This window comes from Apium graveolens, unplaced genomic scaffold (genome assembly GCF_009905375.1).
Source record: "Apium graveolens cultivar Ventura unplaced genomic scaffold, ASM990537v1 ctg6086, whole genome shotgun sequence".
NCBI lineage: Eukaryota > Viridiplantae > Streptophyta > Magnoliopsida > Apiales > Apiaceae > Apium > Apium graveolens.
This window is the reverse complement of record NW_027419217.1, coordinates 65,332-86,088: the sequence shown is the minus strand read 5'-3', so window position 1 is coordinate 86,088 and position 20,757 is coordinate 65,332. Positions and strand designations below refer to the sequence as shown.

The 20,757-nt window shown below is 34.8% G+C and overlaps 1 protein-coding gene across 1 annotated transcript; it reads left to right on the top strand.

Annotated features, from left to right (window-relative positions):
- Positions 1-297: 297 nt before the first annotated feature.
- On the top strand, positions 298-4,262 carry LOC141703018 (uncharacterized). The gene is made up of 4 exons (XM_074506638.1): positions 298-938; positions 1,884-1,973; positions 2,936-3,003; positions 3,966-4,262. Exons 1-4 carry the CDS (start codon positions 333-335, stop codon positions 4,099-4,101), a joined length of 900 nt encoding a protein of 299 aa, XP_074362739.1. The 5' UTR covers positions 298-332; the 3' UTR covers positions 4,102-4,262.
- The last annotated feature ends 16,495 nt before the right edge of the window (positions 4,263-20,757 follow it).

Here is a 20,757-nt window from a genome sequence, read left to right as displayed (position 1 = left end):
TGTTTGTACTGTATTGGACACGTTTGTCAATACATCCTTTTTTATATTGTTAATATTTTTAATTTCGTATTAGTATTAAATATAAAAATTTCATTATATTAACTCATAAATACGAATCCAACAAAATCACTTATGACTATGTTTGATATTATATATTAGACGTAAATTAATAGTTATTCGCTTACAATGAACAGTATGAAAAGTCAAAACGGGAAGATCATTTTGGGACGGAGGGAGTAATAATACTAGCACAAAATGCATATAAATATTATTCACGATCTAGCTCAAGAGATATAATTAACACATTTCTTGGTATTGTTTTGGAGAGAATTATGGTGAATCTTTTTAAGATATTAGAGCCACTTGTAAATAGGGCGGTCAAACTAGCGGGGTTGACGCCAAAGCTAGTTGAGATCGAACCCGGAACAGTACTAAACTTTTGGGTTCCAACAAAAGTTGCCCAGAAGCCTGTTGTAGTGTTTCTTCATAGCTTTGCTGCTAATGGCATTCTCACATGGCTATTTCAAGCCATGTCTTTATCGGGCACGTACTCTGTGTACGTGCCTGATTTCATATTTTTCGGTAACTCTGTTACCGATAAATATGATCGCACGTCGGCTTTTCAAGCCGAGTGCGTGGCTCGTGGACTACAGAAACTGGGAGTCGAAAAATGTACAATTGTGGGTCTAAGTTATGGTGGTATGGTAGGGTTTGAAATGGCGAGAAAATATCAGGACCTGGTTGAGTCCATGGTGGTTACGGGGACGGTGATGGAGATGACGGAGTCGATCACGGCAGCTGGCATGGCGAAGTTTGGTGGAGAGAGCTGGTCAGATTTGCTGATGCCGGAGACTGTTGATGGTGTGAAAGAGATGATGAGTTCTGGTACACATAAGCTGCCTTGGCTGCCTGATGTATTTTACAGACATTTTCTGGAGGTATGTTTAAACTGGACAATTTTGATTTTTGAACTGTCAATTTTGTAATTTGTGTACAGTTACTCCCCGTCCCTAAATACTTTTTCCGTTTGTGTTGGACACGTTTGCCGATGCACATTTTTTATTGTTAATATCTTTAATTTCGTATTAGTATTAAATATAAAAATTTAATTGTATTAAAATACTCATAAATACGAATCCAACAAAATCACTGATGACTATATTTGATCTTATAAATTAGACGTAAATTAGTAGTCAATCGCTTACAATAAATAATGTAAAAAGTCAAAATGAGAAATATTTTTTGATACGGAGGGAGTATTATTTTCCTCCAGCAATATAGTAAGATGGTTTGGTGTTTGCAATGTTTTAAAAGTCTATACTAATTTGTGATATGATCTTGACTGTGGTTAAATTTTCGTTTCGGATCAAATTAATTTTTGGATCATTATTGAATTTAGCTGAATTGAATCAATTTCGGTCGTTATCAGATTATTTCAAATTTTGTTAAATATTAGATTATCTCTTTTTGATATTAATAAGATCTCGGATTGATTTTCTAAATCCATTTTGTCAGGTCTAATTGCATGTCAGAAATTTCAAGGATATTTAAATAAATATTAAAATTATTTTTGAATTATATAAGACATGTTTTTAAAAGTGGTAGTACTAATTATTTTACACATAGTCCGGGGCGGATCTAGTAATTATAATCCTTGAACACTACCATATTTTATAAAAACACTCTCATATTTTTGAATTTTTAAAAATACTTTTATATATTTTTAGTAAAATTTTATTTTAAGGGGACATGTATCCCTCGTATCCCTTGCTAGATCATCCCCGCACATAATGATTCGTTAACTTTTTTGTTTTAACATTTTTCGAGTTTAGCATGGACTTGACATAAATCGAAAACACGATTTAATTACCTAGTTGATGCAGGCTATGTTTGATAACAGAAAAGAGAAAAATGAACTTCTGAAGGTCTTGGTCGTCAAGGACAAAGATGCAGCTGCCCCCAATTACACCCAGGTTTTCTACTATTTTAAGCCGTATGTTTTGGATGCTGGTCTCCATCTAGCGATTTGACTAAACGTCTATTTACGAAAATAAAATTGTGGATAAAAATAAACCTAAAATCAAAATATCAGGCATGGACAGAGCGATATGAACAGCGATATGCTAGTCTCCTTCTGAAGACCATTTCTTACGGTTTGGAACCGGGAACCGAATTGAACCGATCAAAAATTACGGTTCCGGTTCAGTTCTTAACTAATTCGGGTCCGGTTCGGTTCTTATTTTTCTAGAAATTTTGGTTCTTGGTTCGGTTCGGTTCTTAACATACTAGAACCGTAAGAACCGAACCGAACCGTATATAAATGAATAAATACAAATATATATATAAATATATGTATATATTACGTATTATGTTTTCTTATTTATAATATTTTAATAAATTTTAAGAAAATTATGATTTTTATTGTCTTACTCGTTTCTTTAAATATTTATGAAGTTTTGAATATTTTTATAAATATTTTTCTTCTTAAATATTAGAAAGTAATCGAATTCAAAATGATCCGCCATTAATAAAAATCTTCTTTTACTAAGTTACCATAAATACATAATCAAAACTAGTCAAAATTTAAAAAGTTAGAATACAAAATAATATGCAAAATAAATAAATATGATATAAAAATATAAATTCGGTTCTTTCGGTTCAGAACCGAACCGAACTTTACAGTTCGGTTCCGGTTCGGTTCCGGTTCGGTTCTTACATATAAACGGGTCCGGTTCGGTTCTTAAAATATTCCTATTTCGGTTCTCGGTTCCGGTTCGGTTTGGTTCGGTTCTGACCCGTTATCACCCCATTCAGCATTCACGTCAAATTCAACATGTTAGGCAAAAAAAATTCAATAACAGGTTTAAATATAGTATATTTTGATATCTAATTTTTTTAATAAAAATCTAAATGCACATGTGTTGAAAATTTTCAGAGGATTCATTTGTTGTGGGGCGATGATGATAAGATTTTCAACTCCCAAGTCGCCGAGAATATCAAGGGGTAAGTGCTTTCTAACTACTACATTCATGTACTTGTTTTTGGGCAGCTCATGCATTCTATTACACATTTACACCGGATACTTCGCATATGAGGTTGAAACGGTTACGTATGTGATTGCATATGAGGTTAATACGTATTTTTGCAAATATTTTCTATAATTTGGATATTTATGCAAAAATCTCGTATTTTTTGTGCGATCTTAACATTACGTCAATAACATAAACCATACTCACTTCGTCTCATTTATTTTTTACAATTTTCTTTATACTCTTTACAATTTTTTTATACTTACACATATTTTTTAAGTCATTCATTTTACAGTTTTTTCTTATACTTACGCATATTTCAAGACTGTTATAAAGTATAGTTTCATAATTTATTTTAATTTTTAATAGAAATGTAAATATTATATTATCAATTTAGAAAAAAAAAGATTAAAAAATTTAGGAAACTATACTTTATATTTATAATACGTGTCGAGCACCCGTCCTCCGATGTAAAAAATGTTAAGAGACAGGGAGTACATTTTTACTCACGATAAACGAATAATTTGATGAATGAATTTTCTTTCCACGATACTGATAATATTTATTTGTCGAGACTTAATCGTAAGCACAATTAAATATATATGTCAGTTGTTGCATATTAAACCCGTTTTAAAAAAAATATAATGGAGTTATACTTTAAATAAGCATTGAAAAACGTGCCAAAAAGTGATGTAAAAAATTCAATGGAATAGAGAGAGTACAACATAACTACATGCTTATTTTATCTATTATATAATTCAGAAGATGACGAGGACGGTAAGGTGGCTCCGTCAAATTATTGTAATTTATTTTCCAAATTTCCCAAAATTTTAAATTTATAAATAAATGAATCTTATAAGATTACGGCGAATTGCGGTATAGTAAATTATTCGAAATATAAAATTTAATTTTTACCAAGACTGAATACTATTGCAGAAAACTGGGAGACAATGCGAGTCTTGAATACATAGAGAAGGCAGGCCATTTAGCACCATTGGAGCGACCTTTTGTATACACTCAGCAGCTTAAGAAAGCTCTTGCTTCTTTCCAGACGCAAGTTAAACACAAATAGTCATGCACATAGCCAGTTACGTATACGTAGTACTTCGTCTGTTCCATTGAATTCTATACATTACTGTTTGGTACGTTTTTCATTGCTCGTTTAAAGCATAACTCCATAATATTTTGTTGAATTTTTTTGTTATGAATAAAATTTTTATGTTTAAATTTTTATTCAAAAAAAAATTAAAAAAACATTATGAAACTATAACTTATGAAAGCCTCAAAATACGTGAAAATAGTGAACGTATAGAACCTGTTGGGTAAATAAATGACTGAGTCCGCAAAACAGTTCTATCATGATGCGTAAGGCGAATGATTTGTAACCTTTTTGATAAAATTGTGTATACTTTCAAAAACAGTACAAAAACTACTACTCCCTCCCGTTCCGTTAAACGTTTCCTCTTTTGACTTTCGTTACTGTTTACGGTAAGCGATTGACTACTAATTTACGTCTAATCTATAATATCAAACATAGTCATGAGTGATCTCATTGGATTCGTATTTATGAGTACTTTAATACAATGAAATTTTTATATTTAATACTAATACGAATTTAAAAATATTAACAATCAAAAGTGTGCATTGGCAAACGTGTCCAACACAAATAGAAAACGTTTTAAGGGACGGAGGGAGTAACAATTCGGTTGTACTGTTGTACTCCCTAAAATAAATGATTAATCGGAATATTTCACTTAATATTTTGCAACTCTTTTGTCATCCAATTTCGGACATCTGGCATTTTTATGTAAAAAAGGCTAAAATATAAAAAATGTTACTCCCCCGTCTCATTCAATTCATTATATGTTCTTTTTATCAGTCGACACACATTTTAATGGGAATATAAAATATATTTTCATATTTTTTTATAATTATACTTCAGTTAAGCATTAAAATACGTGCCGAACTCTCGTCCCCGTAATAAACCAATGGGATAGTGAGAGTATCTGCTTTCCTTGACAAAATAGTAAAGCAATTAATGACCGGACAGGGGCGGACATCGAATATATTTTAAGGAGATATCATTGTTCTGAAAAACGGAAATCGGCATTTGTTCGGTGGAGTAATTTTTAGTGATTAATCGGATAATTATTGATTAATGGAATTGATTAATCAAAGCATTAATAGGATGTGTTTAATAAAATATAAAAATGATTAATTTATTATACTAAATATATTAATTTAAGAAAATAGTACCGTGATTAATCGGATTATAAAATCGAATCGGTATAGCATATTAAAACGATTAATAGGGTGATTAATCGGTAAAATCAGTAATTTTTAGAACTGAGAGAGATACATATACTTATAATTTTCTGAAAATATTTTATATATTTCAATTTGTTTAATATTAATAAATTTTATTTTAGGGACCACATCCCTTAAGTTCGCTAGAGTACAGCTACAATCTAATGAATAGCTGTCTATTAACATAAATGAGAGCATGAGCACGGTTGGATAACTCAATTGGTTAAGAGTTTATCCTCTGTCGTGCTCAATTGGTTAAGAGTTTATCCTCTGTCGTCCCAGGTACTAGGTTCGATCCTCGCTCACCTCGAAAATTTATGAGAATACAAACTCATTTGTAAGGTTATAAGCCATATTTGTCAAAAAAAAAAATAAACAAGAGCATTGACTTGTAATTTCGGATTACATGTAATTGTTAGAATAAAGATCTGAAGATCTTGTCTACGTAGCCTAATCAAAACGGGATCTCTAACATCAATTCCCCTAATTAAAATAACAATTGTTACCAAATTAAGATAAGATAGTGATTGTTAACGATTGTTTATAGGGCGCGTGTTGAAAGGTTAAGTGTTACATTTAAGGTGGCATAAGCATGTCCATGTACTCCTCATAAACAAATGAGCAAATACATTATAGGAAAATATTAAAAGCGATTCACGTATTGCATAATTTTTTTTAATATTATATATATTTTTAAAAATTCAATTCAATTCTTAATTTTGTTTATTTAAAATTTTAAATGATATGATTTCATGATAATTATATTTGTAGACGTATATGTTTATAACTTTTTAGAACGTTTAACTTATTTAAAGTGATAGTATTGGTAGGGGAAATATTATTATAATGAAATTACTATTTTATTGAGGGTAAAAATATAATGTCTTCATTATGTTGGGACCTTAAAAAAAATATTATTTTAGCATGGTGATTAATTAATCGATTAACTATAAATCTATAAAAGATATTTGAAAAAGATAATATTACTGATTGCGCGATATAGTTTTATTGATAATTATATGTGTATTTATAAAAAAATATTTATGTTTCAATTAAAATTTTATTTTTTTGTTCATCTCAATAGGATACGAATTATATTTAGTGTAATATTAATTTGATTTATCTCGGATCAGTGATTTACGTTATTTTATTTTAGCCCAATACACCGACCAAATTAAACTAACTAATTTAATTTTAATTTTAATTTTTTTAAGTCTGGATAAATAACATAATTTTTTTTAGATTGAATAATTAGTATATATGATTTTATTTTTCTTGGTCGAATTGTATTTTTATTGTAGTTTTGTGTTAGTCTGAATCAATTGTATAATGTATTTTTTTATCCTATATAAGTAAAATGTATTATTTTGTATATCCAAATTCATTAGTATATTTTTTTAGGGGGTTGATAATATTATTATTTTATCTTAACCCGAGTCACATTATATATCAACTAAATCTTAAAAATTATATTTAGTCTGCTTAAATTTAATTTAGCTCAAAGTAATAAAGTAGAATAATATAAAACTCGATATGATTTAAAATTTAAATTGTTAAAAGAAGTTGAATTTAATATAAATTATAATGATATAGAGTTCGATATAAAATAGAATTATTCTTCTTCGTTCACAGCTGTAGTATTAATTAAGTTATTTTATACCTTCACATCAATCATGCCACGACTTTTGTACTTATATTTTGAATCTTTTTTTTAATATCTAGTATTTCTCGACATTTAAACCTCTTTTAAAGTAATAACTAATAAGGTTGGAATAAAAAAAATATTATTTTAGTGAGTCTATTATTTTATCGGAAGTATAAATGCAATGTGTTCATTATGTTGAAACCGGAAAAAAACATAATTTTAACGAGATTATTATTTTACTCCCTCCATCCTTTTGAATCGTATACGTTTGGTTTGGGCACAGAGATTAAGAAAAAGTGGAATGTTGTAAAAAAAAGTAAGAAAAATGGGTAAAGTGGTGGGGTCAATCAATATTAAATGTATAAAGTTAGTGTAGTGGAAGAAAGTAGTGGATGTAAGTGGGTGTAGTTAATTTTTATATTATAATTTTTTTACTATTTTTGGTAAATTTTGAAATGTATAGAATTGAATGAGACATCCCCAAAAGGAAAGTGTATAGAAATGAATGAGATATAGAGAGTATCAATTTTCAATTCATTCATCGAGGTTCAACTGTACATGCACTTTTTCTAGTTTTTAAAATACAAGACAAATAAATTTATTTCGACCAAGTAACGTAGACGGTGTCGAATATTAATGATTTAATTAAGTATTAAAAAATGGTAATCAAGTTTGAGAAATTTTTAGAATTAAAATATTTAAAAATTTGTTTTACAAAAAGTCTGTATAAATTCCCTAAAAATAGATCTAATTGCACTTCATGCTCCAAATTTTAGATGATTCGATTAATCTCTTGGGCGAATGATGAAATAACACATTCGTCTTACCAAGAAAGATCTGCAGGGCTAAGCACGGAAGTGTCTTCATTCCCAATTAAAAAGAAATTATCTTGTGCTAAAACTTAAAAACCTTAAAGCTAAGGGTGATTCCTATAGGTACGTATTTAGGTTATTCCAGAAATCTCTCCAACCGATGTTCATGGATAGGCAGACATTAATTGGTTCTTATAGTTTTTTGGGCTGAAAAGCTCGTGGATCCAAATGAATCATTCTTCTGCTCTCTCTCCAGCCCCCATCCCGAAATATAGCACAACGCCCATTCGCTTCGCACGCGACGAAGGCAGCGAAGTTCAATTCATGAGACCGCAGCTGAGTGGAGCATCTGCGATATGATATTCTTTGGTGCCACCTAAATGGTAAGTAGGCGGCCAAGTTTTTCTCTTGGAGCCTCGTGTGTGCGCAACTAGGAAAAACATAAAAATTTTGTTATTATAACATGGAGTCTTGCTAATTGGCAAGTTTTGTCTGTCTCTCTGACAGGTTTTTAGTCCTTTTTGTTTCTTTCTTTTAGTCATTACTTTCATTCTCTAAACGTGGTACTATGGAGAGATCAAGTCAATCTTTGGAGGAGCTATATGCGAATATGACATTAGAAGAAGATGATGAATGAGGTGTTCTGGTGGCTGATGAAGGTGTAGCAAATAATGCCCCAACGTATGTTTTTATTGGGAGATTCTTAACGGATAAGAATATCAATTTCAATGCAATGCAGAACATCATGACATCGCTTTGGAGGCCAAAAGAAGGAAAGGAGGTTCATGACCTGGGTAATTATCGATATTCTTTTGTCTTTTTTCATATATTGGATCTGCAGAAGGTTATCGAGGGTGGCCCCTGGTCTTTTGAGCAGAGTATGCATGTGTGACACCGTTTGTCAGAAAATGAAGATCCTCATTCAATACCGCTGCAAGACGTTGACATCTGGGTTCAGCTTTATGATGTGCCAAAAGGCTTCATTTCTGAAACTGTTCTTAAAAGCATTGGTGATTCTTTTGGCTGTTATATTAAATCTGATCCTGCTAATTTTAACAATAGCTGGAAGGATCATCTGAGGATCAAGGTTACTATGAACATTACGAAGCCGCTTAAATGGAGAATGAAGCTAAAGTGTGATGCCAATAACTGGAATTCGATAAACTTCAAGTATGAGAGACTGAGTTCCTTTTGCTTTGTCTGTGGAAAGATTGGGCACTCTGATAGTGACTGCAGTGCGGTTTATGCGAACCCGGAGAAGCTGATTGAGCGTGTGTATGGAGTATGGCCGAGAGCTACAACCCGGTCCAACAAAATTGGAGCAAGGGCTCGTTGGTTACGTAATGCTAATACAGGACCAAACCAGAAGGAAGCAGGCAATCCCAGTCATACAACTTCAAACACCAGTCATGGTGATGGGGGGAGGTCCGAAATTCATGGAGGTCGATGGTGGTATGATACGCGAAATCCACATGTTGGATGGATAACAGTGAATATTGACGCAACCCTCTGTTAGGATAACTGTGTTGGGGTTGGTGCGGTAATTCGGGACTCAGAAGGGAAGTTTGTTCGTGCGAGATGTAATCATATAGCTGGTAAATGGCAGCCTAAGGAAGCTGAAGCTTTATGCTTGAAGATGGCTTTATCTTGGGTCCAAAACTTAAACTATGACCACTGCATCTTTCAAACTGATTCTAAACTACTGGCCGAAGCTTGTAAAGGCTTAGATGGAGCTAGCTATTTTCATACGATTGCTCTAGATTGTGTTGAATTGTATGAGCACTTTAATTATATATTAGTGCAATATGTGCGTAGTTCTGCGAATGGAGTAGCACATTTGTTACCAACTCATTCTACGTCTAACCTTAGGTAGTGGGTTGATGATCCTCCCGAATTTATTCATGATGTACTCTATTCCGATTCTCTTTGATTAATGTAATTCTTTTTCCTTCAAAATATATGGTAAGAAGGCGGCAAATGTGTGATGTTAGGAGTTGTCGTTCATGCATAACCAGTGCTGGATGTGATTTCAAGAGCCGAACGAGAATGAATACCACGCAGTTGAGTCAAGACCAGGCTACCTAATGGAATGTTTAACTGATCCATTCCTGATAGATATGTATCTCCGTGGATAGAAATAAAGATAGGGATCTATCTAGAACTTGATTAACTATTTCTATTTTTTTGACGAGAAGTTTGAAATCTTAATGCGGGTAAGTCGAAGACTTCTCGTGGTATCAGAGTCAAAGGATCAGAATCGCGGCGATTCGAAAATTTGTCGATTTCTTGCGGTGGTGCAAGATGTAGACAGATTAATCACGGGAAAGACCACGAAATTTGTCGTTCTTGGTTTGAGGGGAAGATTTTTGGGTGGTGTCAACCCAAGTATCACATCGATGAGTGTTAGGAATATATGTGCATTAGTTTGATGATATGTTTAACAAAACACTTAAGTAGAAATTCAGTGTCTGTAGCCTCAACGGATAAGACCACTTTGGCTATCCGTTGATGGTGTAGCTTTACTTAGAAATAAGTCTAGTGTTGTAGCATATTTCAGTCTCTGTATTTAAGATGTAATTCTTAGAAGTTGAGAGAAACTATGAGTCATGTTGACTACTAGAAGATATGCAGATAGGAAGGCCAATTGTAAATATTTCATGCCTTGTAATTTTGTATAAATGAAGTGGTATCAACGGATGACTTAAAGACCTTCAACGGATGAGAAGCTAAGCTTCAACGGATGTCTCTAAAGCTTCAACGGATAACATCCTTCAACGGATGAGTGCATCAACGGATGAAAGCTTCAACGGATGTTCTGTTGATTAACCGTTGATAAGTGGTAGTTGTACCTACAAACAGAGGCACGTGGGTGAACAGAGATAACTGAAATGTGGCAGCCTAATTTCAGGAAAATCAGAAAAAGCAGCCGTTCTACTCTAGTATAAAGAGACATTAAGTCAACAAAGTACTGGAGTGAACTGGAGAAGAAACAAGTGGAGATCTTACTTTATTATTTTATATATCCTTGTCTTCACTTGTAAACTTGGTAATATATAAACCAAGTAGTAGCTAGTAATTAGATAAGAATTTTTCCAGAGCTGTTTAGAAAAATCTTGAGAGAAAAACTATCTAGTTTGTACTAGGATGCAGCTGTGATCAAATTCTTAGATCACAGAATTTCTGAAATACCATCTCTGGTGGAACAACAAATCCACCAGAAAAGTTTTTAAAGGTTTATTGTGTTCTTTACATTTGTGTTTGAATATATGTCTGTCTGTATCAGCTTAAAGCAATTCACACACTTGTTCATCTTGAACACACAGTCTTTATAAACTGCTCAAAACTTGAAAAAGTTTTGAGATTTACATTCAACCCCCCTTCTGTAAATCTCATTGTTAGTTCTCTAGAAATAACAATTGGTATCAGAGCAGGCTCTTGACAAACAAAGAGTTTAAAGATCTTGGAATCTAACAAAGATGAGTAAGAAGGATATTGGAGTAAAAATCCCAGTTCTTGACAGAGACAGTTATCACCACTGGAAGGTGAAAATGCACCTTCATCTACTCTCCCAAGATGAAGGTTATGTAAACTGTATTGAGAATGGTCCTCACATTCCCCACAAAGTAGCCACAGTTGCTACGGCCACAATTGCTGTTGGTCAATCCATTCCAAAACCTAGAGCAGAATGGACAATGGAAGACACAGAAGAAGTCCATAAGGATAAGAAGGCTATGAACATTTTGTTTAATGGTCTTGACAAGGATATGTTTGATAATGTGATAAATTGCTCAACTGCCAAAGAGGTTTGGGACACAGTTCAGCTGCTGTGTGAAGGTACAGAACAAGTAAAAGAGAACAAGATGCAGCTTCTCATTCAACAGTATGAGTATTTTCATTTTGAAGAAAATGAATCTTTAAATGACACATTTAACAGATTCCAAAAGCTGTTGAATGGATTGAAGCTGTATGGTAGAGTGTACCAGGTGAAGGATTCAAATCTTAAATTCTTAAGATCCTTGCCAAAGGAATGGAAACCCATGACTGTCTCCTTAAGAAACTCTCAGGATTATAAGGACTTCACTCTTGAAAGATTATATGGAATCTTGAAGACTTATGAACTAGAGTTGGAACAGGATGAGGTATTGGAGAAGGGGAGAAAGAAAGGAAGTTCAGTCGCATTGGTAGCTGAAAATGAGAGGGAATGCAGACAAGAAACTGTGAGATCTACATCAAACTCCAAAGATGGTACAAGATATCAGGAATCAAGCAAAGGAAAAGAGCAAGTTGCTGAGAATGAAGACAACTCCAGTCAAGATGACTCTGATAGTGTTGATGAGCATCTTGCATTTCTGTCCAGGAGATTTGCAAAGATGAAGTTTAAGAAAAACACTAGAGCCACTAAACCTCATAAGAACATGGTGGACAAATCAAAGTTCAAGTGTTTCAATTGTGGTATAAGTGGACACTTTGCAAGTGAGTGCAGAAAGCCAACTTCTGAAAAGAAGAAATTTGACCAAGTAGATTACAAGAAGAAATATTTTGATCTGCTCAAGCTAAAGGAAAGGGCTTTCATTACTCAAGAAAAAGATTGGGCAGCTGATGGAGAGGAAGAGAATGAAGATGTGGAGTATGTCAACTTAGCTCTCATGGCTGATTCTGAGGAAAATGAAGTTAGTTCATCAAGCAATCAGGTAACAACTCAGGTAATCACTACTGATGTAACACAACTTACTAAAGAAGAGTGCAATGATGCTTTTAATGACATGTCTACTGAATTGTATCATTTGCGTGTGTCTCTTAAATCTCTTGCTAAAGAAAATAGTAGGATTAAAGAGAACAATCTGTTTTTAAGTAATAGAAATGCTATGTTAGAAGATAAGTTGATTGACCTAGAGAAAACTAAGCTGCATTGTATATCTGTTGAGAATGAACTAGCTGAATCTATTAAGAAAGTAGAAATACTTTCTAATCAATTAAAGAGAGAGCAAGAGGTGATTAAAGCCTGGAAAACATCTAGGGATGTTAGTGCTCAAATTGCCAAGGTCCAAGGAATTGAATCATTCTGTGAAACTGCCTGGGATAAAAACAAAAAGAAACTGGAATTAATTGATGGGCTGTCAACGGATGTGGAATCAACGGATGATGAAGGTTATCCGTTGAAGGAAGAAAATGAGCATCCGTTGAAGGTTCCTCAATTAAAACAGACAGATGTTTCTAATAGTGAAAATCTAAAGAAACTCAACAAAAAGTTTGGTTCAACTTCCAAGAACTTTGTTAAAGAAGAAGCAAGCACATCCAAAGATGTTAGTAAGGTGAATATAGGGCACATGACCTTAGAACAGTTAAATAATAGGCTCAAGATGGTTGAGGATAAAAAGGAAACTAAAAGAAAATCTAACAGAAATGGGAAGGTAGGTGTTAACAAACATAACAATTACACACCTGATAGGTATGCTCCTAGAAAAAGCTGTGTGCATTGTAGTAGTGTTAATCATCTATCTGCTAATTGCAAATCTATTAAGAAAACCCCCATAACTGTACCCTCTTCCATGCCTAACATGTCTGCATCATCTCTACATGCTATGCCTACTATGTCTCAACAGAATCCTTATGCACATTTTGCAAACATGCCATATTTTAACAATCCTTATCTTGCTGCATTTAGTATGCCTCAAATGCCATACAATATGCCTATGTGGAATAACATGTATGCACAATCCATGCCTTATCATATTCCAAATGTGCTAAATGATTCTGTGACTAACCCTACACCTCAACCAACTACATCCAAGACCAAGGTTGACTCAAAGTTACCTAAGTCTAGAGATGCAGGAGGAATGAAGTCTAGGAGAAAGGCTAACAAGAATGGACCCAAGGAAACTTGGGTACCAAAATCAAATTGATTGATTTTATGGTGTGCAGGGAAATAGAAGAAATCTATGGTACTTGGACAGTGGCTGTTCAAGACACATGACAGGAGATTTCTCCCTGCTCACAGAGTTTAAGGAAAGAGCTGGCCCTAGCATAACCTTTGAAGATGACAGCAAAGGGTTTACTATGGGATATGGCTTGATTTCAACAAGGAATGTCATCATTGATGAAGTTGCATTAGTTGATGGTCTCAAACATAACTTACTGAGCATCAGTCAACTATGTGATAAAGGGAATACAGTTTCCTTCAATTCTGAAGCCTGTGTTGTCACTAGTAAGAAAGACAACAAAGTGGTTCTAACTGGAGTTAGAAAAGGAAATGTGTACTTAGCTGACTTCAACTCTGCAAATGCAGAATCTATTACTTGTCTCTTCAGCAAAGCAAGTTCAGTTGAGAGTTGGCTATGGCACAAGAAGCTATCCCATTTGAATTTCAAGACAATGAATGATCTAGTCAAAAAGGACCTAGTAAGAGGAATTCCTCTTGTTGAATTCTCAAGGGATGGTTTGTGTGATGCTTGTCAGAAAGGCAAACAAAGGAAAGCATCATTCAAAAAGAAGCTTGAAACAACAATTGATGAACCATTACAGCTGCTACATATGGATTTGTTTGGACCAGTCAATGTATTGTCAATTGCAAGAAAAAGATATTGCTTAGTGATTGTAGATGATTTCTCAAAGTTTTCATGGGTCTATTTTATTGGATCAAAGAATGAAGCAAGTGAAATCATTATCAATCACATCAGGCAAGTCAATAATCATCCTGACCTGAAGGTTAGGAATATCAGGAGTGACAATGGAACTGAGTTCAAGAATTTATCAATGAGGCTGTTCTGTGAAGAAAATGGAATCATGCATGAGTTCTCAGCTCCAAGATCACCTCAGCAAAATGGGGTAGTTGAAAGAAAGAACAGATCTTTAATTGAGGATGCCAGAACAATGCTTGAAGAATCAAAGTTACCAACATATTTCTGGGCTGAAGCTGTTAATTGTGCCTGTTTCACTCAAAATATCTTTTTGATCAATCAAGCTAAAGGCATGACTCCTTATCAGTTGTTCAAGAGAAGAAAACCAACTCTAAACTTTCTTCATGTCTTTGGATGTAAATGCTTTATACTAAGGAATCAATCTGACCATAAAGGGAAGTTTGATGCAAAGGCTGATGAAGGGATATTTGTTGGTTATTCAGCTGGAAAATCTTATAGGGTCTACAATCTAAGAACCAACATTGTTATGGAATCTGTGCATGTTGTGTTTGATGATAAAAAGATTGATGGACTAACAGATGAGGGACAATATGAGAGACTCAAATTTGACAACATTGAGATATATTGTGATGATAGTGAAGAGGAGACTGATGGAGATAACACTTCAAAAGGGATTCAAAACATGCCCTTGGATAATGCACAAAATACTGCATCCGTTGAAAGTCAGAATTCTGCATCCGTTGATAGAGGCAATGCAGTATCCGTTGAAAGACATGGTGTATCATCCGTTGAAGTACTAAATGAAACATCCGTTGATCATAGTTTATCAACGGATAATCGATTTACATCATCAGTTGATAGAACTCCAAGTTCCCTGCAAAGGACCAACAACTCAGGGGGAGTTTCAACTAGTCAACACTCTGTCTCACATCATGACAATACTGAGGCCACCTCATCTAGAGCACATCTTCCACTTCAAAGGAAATGGACCAAGAATCATCCCTTTGAACTGATCATTGGTGATGCATCATCTAAAGTGCAAACAAGAAGAGCTACTCAAGATGAATGTCTGTATAGTAGTTTTCTATCTCAGGAGGAACCTAAGAAAGTGGAAGAAGCCTTATTGGATCCAGATTGGATATTAGCTATGCAGGAAGAGCTAAACCAATTTGAGAGAAATCAAGTTTGGAAGCTGGTACCCAAACCAAAGAACAAGAGTCCTATTGACACAAAATGGGTATTCAGAAACAAGATGGATGAAAATGGCATTATCATAAGGAATAAAGCCAGATTGGTTGCTAAAGGCTATTCTCAGCAAGAGGGAATAGATTTTGATGAGACATATGCTCCTGTTGCAAGACTTGAAGCCATCAGAATTTTTTCTAGCCTATGCAGCTCATGCCAATTTCAAAGTCTATCAAATGGATGTCAAGAGTGCATTTCTAAATGGGAAATTAGAGGAAGAAGTCTATGTAAGTCAACCTCCAGGATTTGAAGATCCAAATTTTCCAGACTATGTATATTATCTGTTGAAAGCACTCTATGGACTGAAGCAAGCACCTAGAGCCTGGTATGAAACCTTATCAAAATTTCTTTTGGAGAATCACTTCACTAGAGGTACTGTTGATAAAACTCTCTTCTTTAGGAATGTTAATGGCTCTAGTATACTTGTTCAAATTTATGTAGACGACATAATATTTGGTTCTAAAGATGATAAACTTTGTAAAAAGTTTGCTAAGCTAATGCAAAGTAATTATGAAATGAGCCTTATGGGAGAACTAACCTATTTTCTTGGTTTACAAATTAAACAAGTTAGTAATGGAATTTTCATTAGTCAAACTAAATATATTCATGATCTTTTAAAGAAGTTTGACTTAATGGAATGTTCATCTGCAAAAACTCCCATGGCCACTGCCACCAAACTTGAATTAAATAAGACTGAAAGGTCTGTGGACATTACAAGTTATAGAGGCATGGTTGGTTCACTTTTATATTTAACTGCTAGCAGACCAGATATAATGTTTGCTACATGTCTGTGTGCTAGATTTCAAGCTGATCCTAGGGAGTTTCACTTAATAGCTATCAAAAGGATTTTCAGATATCTCAAGGGTACACCAAATTTAGGTATTTGGTATCCTAGAGAATCTGGCTTTGATCTAATTGGTTATTCAGATGCAGACTATGCAGGTTGCAAAATAGACAGGAAAAGTACAACAGGCTCCTGCCAATTCCTGGGAAACAAGCTTGTATCATGGTTTAGCAAAAAGCAAAATTCAGTCTCTACTTCTACAGCTGAGGCTGAATACATTGCTGCTGGAAGTTGCTGCTCTCAAGTGTTATGGATGAGAAATCAACTCCTTGACTATGGACTTCATGTTGATAGAATTCCTATCTTTTGTGACAACACAAGTGCCATAGCCATAACAGAGAATCCTGTACAACACTCAAGAACCAAGCACATTGATATCAAGTACCACTTCATTAGGGAGCATGTCATGAATGGTACAGTGGAACTACATTTTGTTCCAAGTGAACAACAAATTGCAGACATATTTACCAAGCCACTTGATGAATCAACATTCACAAGATTAGTAAGTGAGCTAGGTATGCTTAATTACTCTTAAAATTCATGTCCTTATTGCAATTTGAATTGAAGCCTGAAATATATTAGTTGCTAGAACAAATTTGACTTTTAACAAAGTTTATACCATCAACGGATGTTTCCTATCCGTTGAAAGTCAAAATTGCTCTATCAACGGATATTCATTATCCGTTGAAAGACAAATACATTTCTGGAATTTTTATCCGTCAACGGATAAAACTGAAGTACCTTTCAACGGATGACAATTTGCCTTATCCGTTGAAATGTCACATCAGTCGATTCAGGTGTTTCACAGCCGTTGATTCTATTTTCTTAACCGTTAATACTCATACATACATCTGTATGTATTGGTTTTAAAGGTAGTTGTTAGAATACTTACAGTTTATTCTTAAACGGCTGAAATTCACTAACATATACTTATTGATTAATCTTTTACTAATTTTTTTTTTTGAAAGCATATAAGCCCTTCTGATTTTTCATTTTTACTTTACGCTTTCTTAAAATTTCAAGCATTTACCATTTTCTCTCTGCAAAACCTTCAAGTTATTCTCTGCAATTTCTACTCACAACAATGGCACCAGTCGTGAAAATTATGTCTCAATCTGGGTTCATCTATGAGAAGAACAATTTCATAGCTTTGGTAGAAAAGAATGAAGCCCATTCAGACTATCACAAAATGATGGACTTCATCAAAAACTGTAAACTTAGCTATGCAATGCTGGAAGCCCCAACGATTTACTGTGAAGTAGTTGAGGAGATTTGGACAACTGCTGAGTTCAACTCCATAGATATGACTATCTCCTTCACTCTCAAAGGTAAAAATCACTGTATTAACTGTGATGATTTACAAGCATGTTTTAAATTACCTGAGAACAATGCCATGACACCACACACTGATAATGATGTATCCAGCATGTTAGATTCCATAGGTTATTCTCTTAACTCTGCTAGTTTAGGGAGTATTAGAAGAAAAGGCCTTAGGAAAGAATGGAGTTTTCTTGGGGATGCCTTTATAAAGGTTTTCTCTGGGAAAATTAGTAATTTTGATGCCATAACTTCATCTCTTGTTAATATGCTCTATATGCTTGTTTCTGATAGGTATTTTAACCTTAGCAACTATGTGATGCTAGAATTGGGTACTAGATTAGGTAACAAAGCTAATAGACCTAATAACATCTATTATGCTAGATTCTTTATGTTATTGGCTAACCATGTTGCTGAAGGTTTGGTCATAATCAATGAGAATAACAAACTCAAGTGCTGGGCACAAGAGAAAAGAGTTCTTGCAGATTTATTGAGAATGGATCTCAACAGCAGTGTGCCATTGGTATATTTACCAATCATGAATGCACCTCAGGTAGGTGAGGTAATTGCTTCTACAACTCCTACTTCTTCCAACCCCTCTATTTCTTTATCTTCTAGTGTGGCCATGAAATCTGTGACAATGCCCCAACAGATTTCTACCAAGGTCACCAAAACTAAACTTTCAAAATCAAAGACAAAGAAAACCACCTCTGTTGTTTCTCAAAAGACAACAGTTGTAACACCAACCATTAACCCTGAGGGGAGTGAACAGGGTGTGAGTGGTGAGGGGAGGGGTGAACATCAAAGAAACCCCCAGGATAAGGAAGGAGAGTTAAGTGCTTCCCAAGCTAGCCAAGCCACAGTTTCTCAAAAAGCTGTGGTGGTTGAAAAGGTATCTAGCACATCCCTAGTTGCATCCTCCCAAAAGGATGTTACTATTGAAAATAGTTCCCAACCAGGAACACAGAACAAACGAGGGAGGGACACTGAAGCCAAACACTCACCAACAAAAGCTTTTATTAGAAGAAAGAAGGCTAGAACCCAATCTTCTACACAGGGTGCACACACTGCACAGATACATCCATCTGTATCTATGCCTTCTCAAACTCAGTTTGATGTGGCTCCAATAAATGTGGAGTCACAGCCCCATTCTCTCACAATAATCACACATCAATCACCAAACACTTCATCACCATCTGTGGATGTGGATATGTTATTCCCATCAATTCCTGATTCTCCCTCTTTACAACTCAGGGAGGAGCCCCACTCAAATACAGGTGATCATCATCTCTTAGATGATTTGTTGGATCACCCGCAAATTCTTTCAGATATAATTGAAGGATCTGTGTCACCACATCTCAAATCAATCTACACAGATTCAACAGTTATATCACTTTCAATTTCAACTTCTTTTCCTTCTTCAACGGATATCACTCATCCGTTGACAAGTGGTTGCTCTTCAACGGATAAGCTTAACAGCAGTTATCCGTTGATAACATCAGTTTCACCTTCAACGGATATTTCACATCCGTTGATAGTCTCTCCACACATAACTGAATCAATTCCAAGTGTAGAAGACATGAATACTGTGCAATCACTCTTAGGATTGAGGGAAGGGAGTGAAAATTTGAGTGAGAGGCTGGGTTGCTCCCAGGCAAAAGGAGAGATTGAGAGCTCAAAAATGTATGCTATTTATTCCAGCATGGCAAAAGTAAGTGAGAGGAGTACCACCTTAGTAGGTGAAGGTGAGGGAGTGAGTTGTGTGAGCCAGGGGGAGCCCCTGATGCAAGAAAATAGAGAAAAAGAGAGAAAGGCAGGTACAGTAGATATAAGGGTGGAACCAGCCATTGCTAGTGAGTCAATGATTGTGGATGATGCTGAAAAGGAAAGACAATTTCAGCAACATTACAAAGCTGTAATTGATAACATTTCCTTGGATGCTGACACTTTTACTCATCCTGTGTCAGCCTATCAAATGTTGGCTGCTCAGGGCAATGAGGAGGCAGAAAAGACACTACATCTAGTATACACAACAGAATCTCTTCAAAGGGATAAAGCTGCTATTAACAAGATGCCTTCTACAGCTGGTGAGCCATCTGAGGAATTTGGAGTAAATTCTGATGATGATGACTCTGTTTCTTTTAATGGAAGCATGAACTTAGGGGGAGCTGAAGGCCCTAGTTCAATTCCAAATATACCTGAATGGGCTTTGACAAAGGAGTATAGATCAGGGGAATTCAATGTCTCCTTAGTCAAACAAATCAACACTATTCAACAGGCCATTCAGAACACTTCACATGCAAGTATCAAGGCTATCCTTCAAGCTCACCTGGACTCACTGCATCTCATGAAGTTGCAGCAAGTAAAGCAGAATCTGAGTATGGATGATCTCAGGAAGGATATTGCTGACTTGAAATCCTACAGTTCTGAAAAATTGGATTCAGTCATGCCCTATGGTACATTGCAGGACTTGGTTTTGAGATTGAAAAAGGAATCAGTTACTGAGAAAAGGCTGGCCAAGTTGGAAGACAGAGTTCAAGTTATTGAAGATTCTGTGGCCACCATTCTTCACAACCAACAATCTCAAACCAGTCTCCTAATGCAGCTGGCAAAAGCACAAGGCTTGACCCCTCTCCTTGATGATAACAAAAAGGGGGAGAGTAAAAGGGAAGGGGAAGGAGAGCCATCTACAAAAATCAAAATATCTAAAGTGTTAGTTCCTGCCATCACTACTTCTCCAATCATTCAAATCAAAGGAAAGCCTGATGGAATTGATTTGATTCAGCTAGCAGCAGCTGAAATTCAAGTGAAAGAGCAAAGGAGGAGAATTGATGAAAGGTTGCAACTGTTGTTTGGCTCTACACAATATAAATCAACATCTGTGAAATATAGCACAAAGATTGAACCAATCAACATGGAG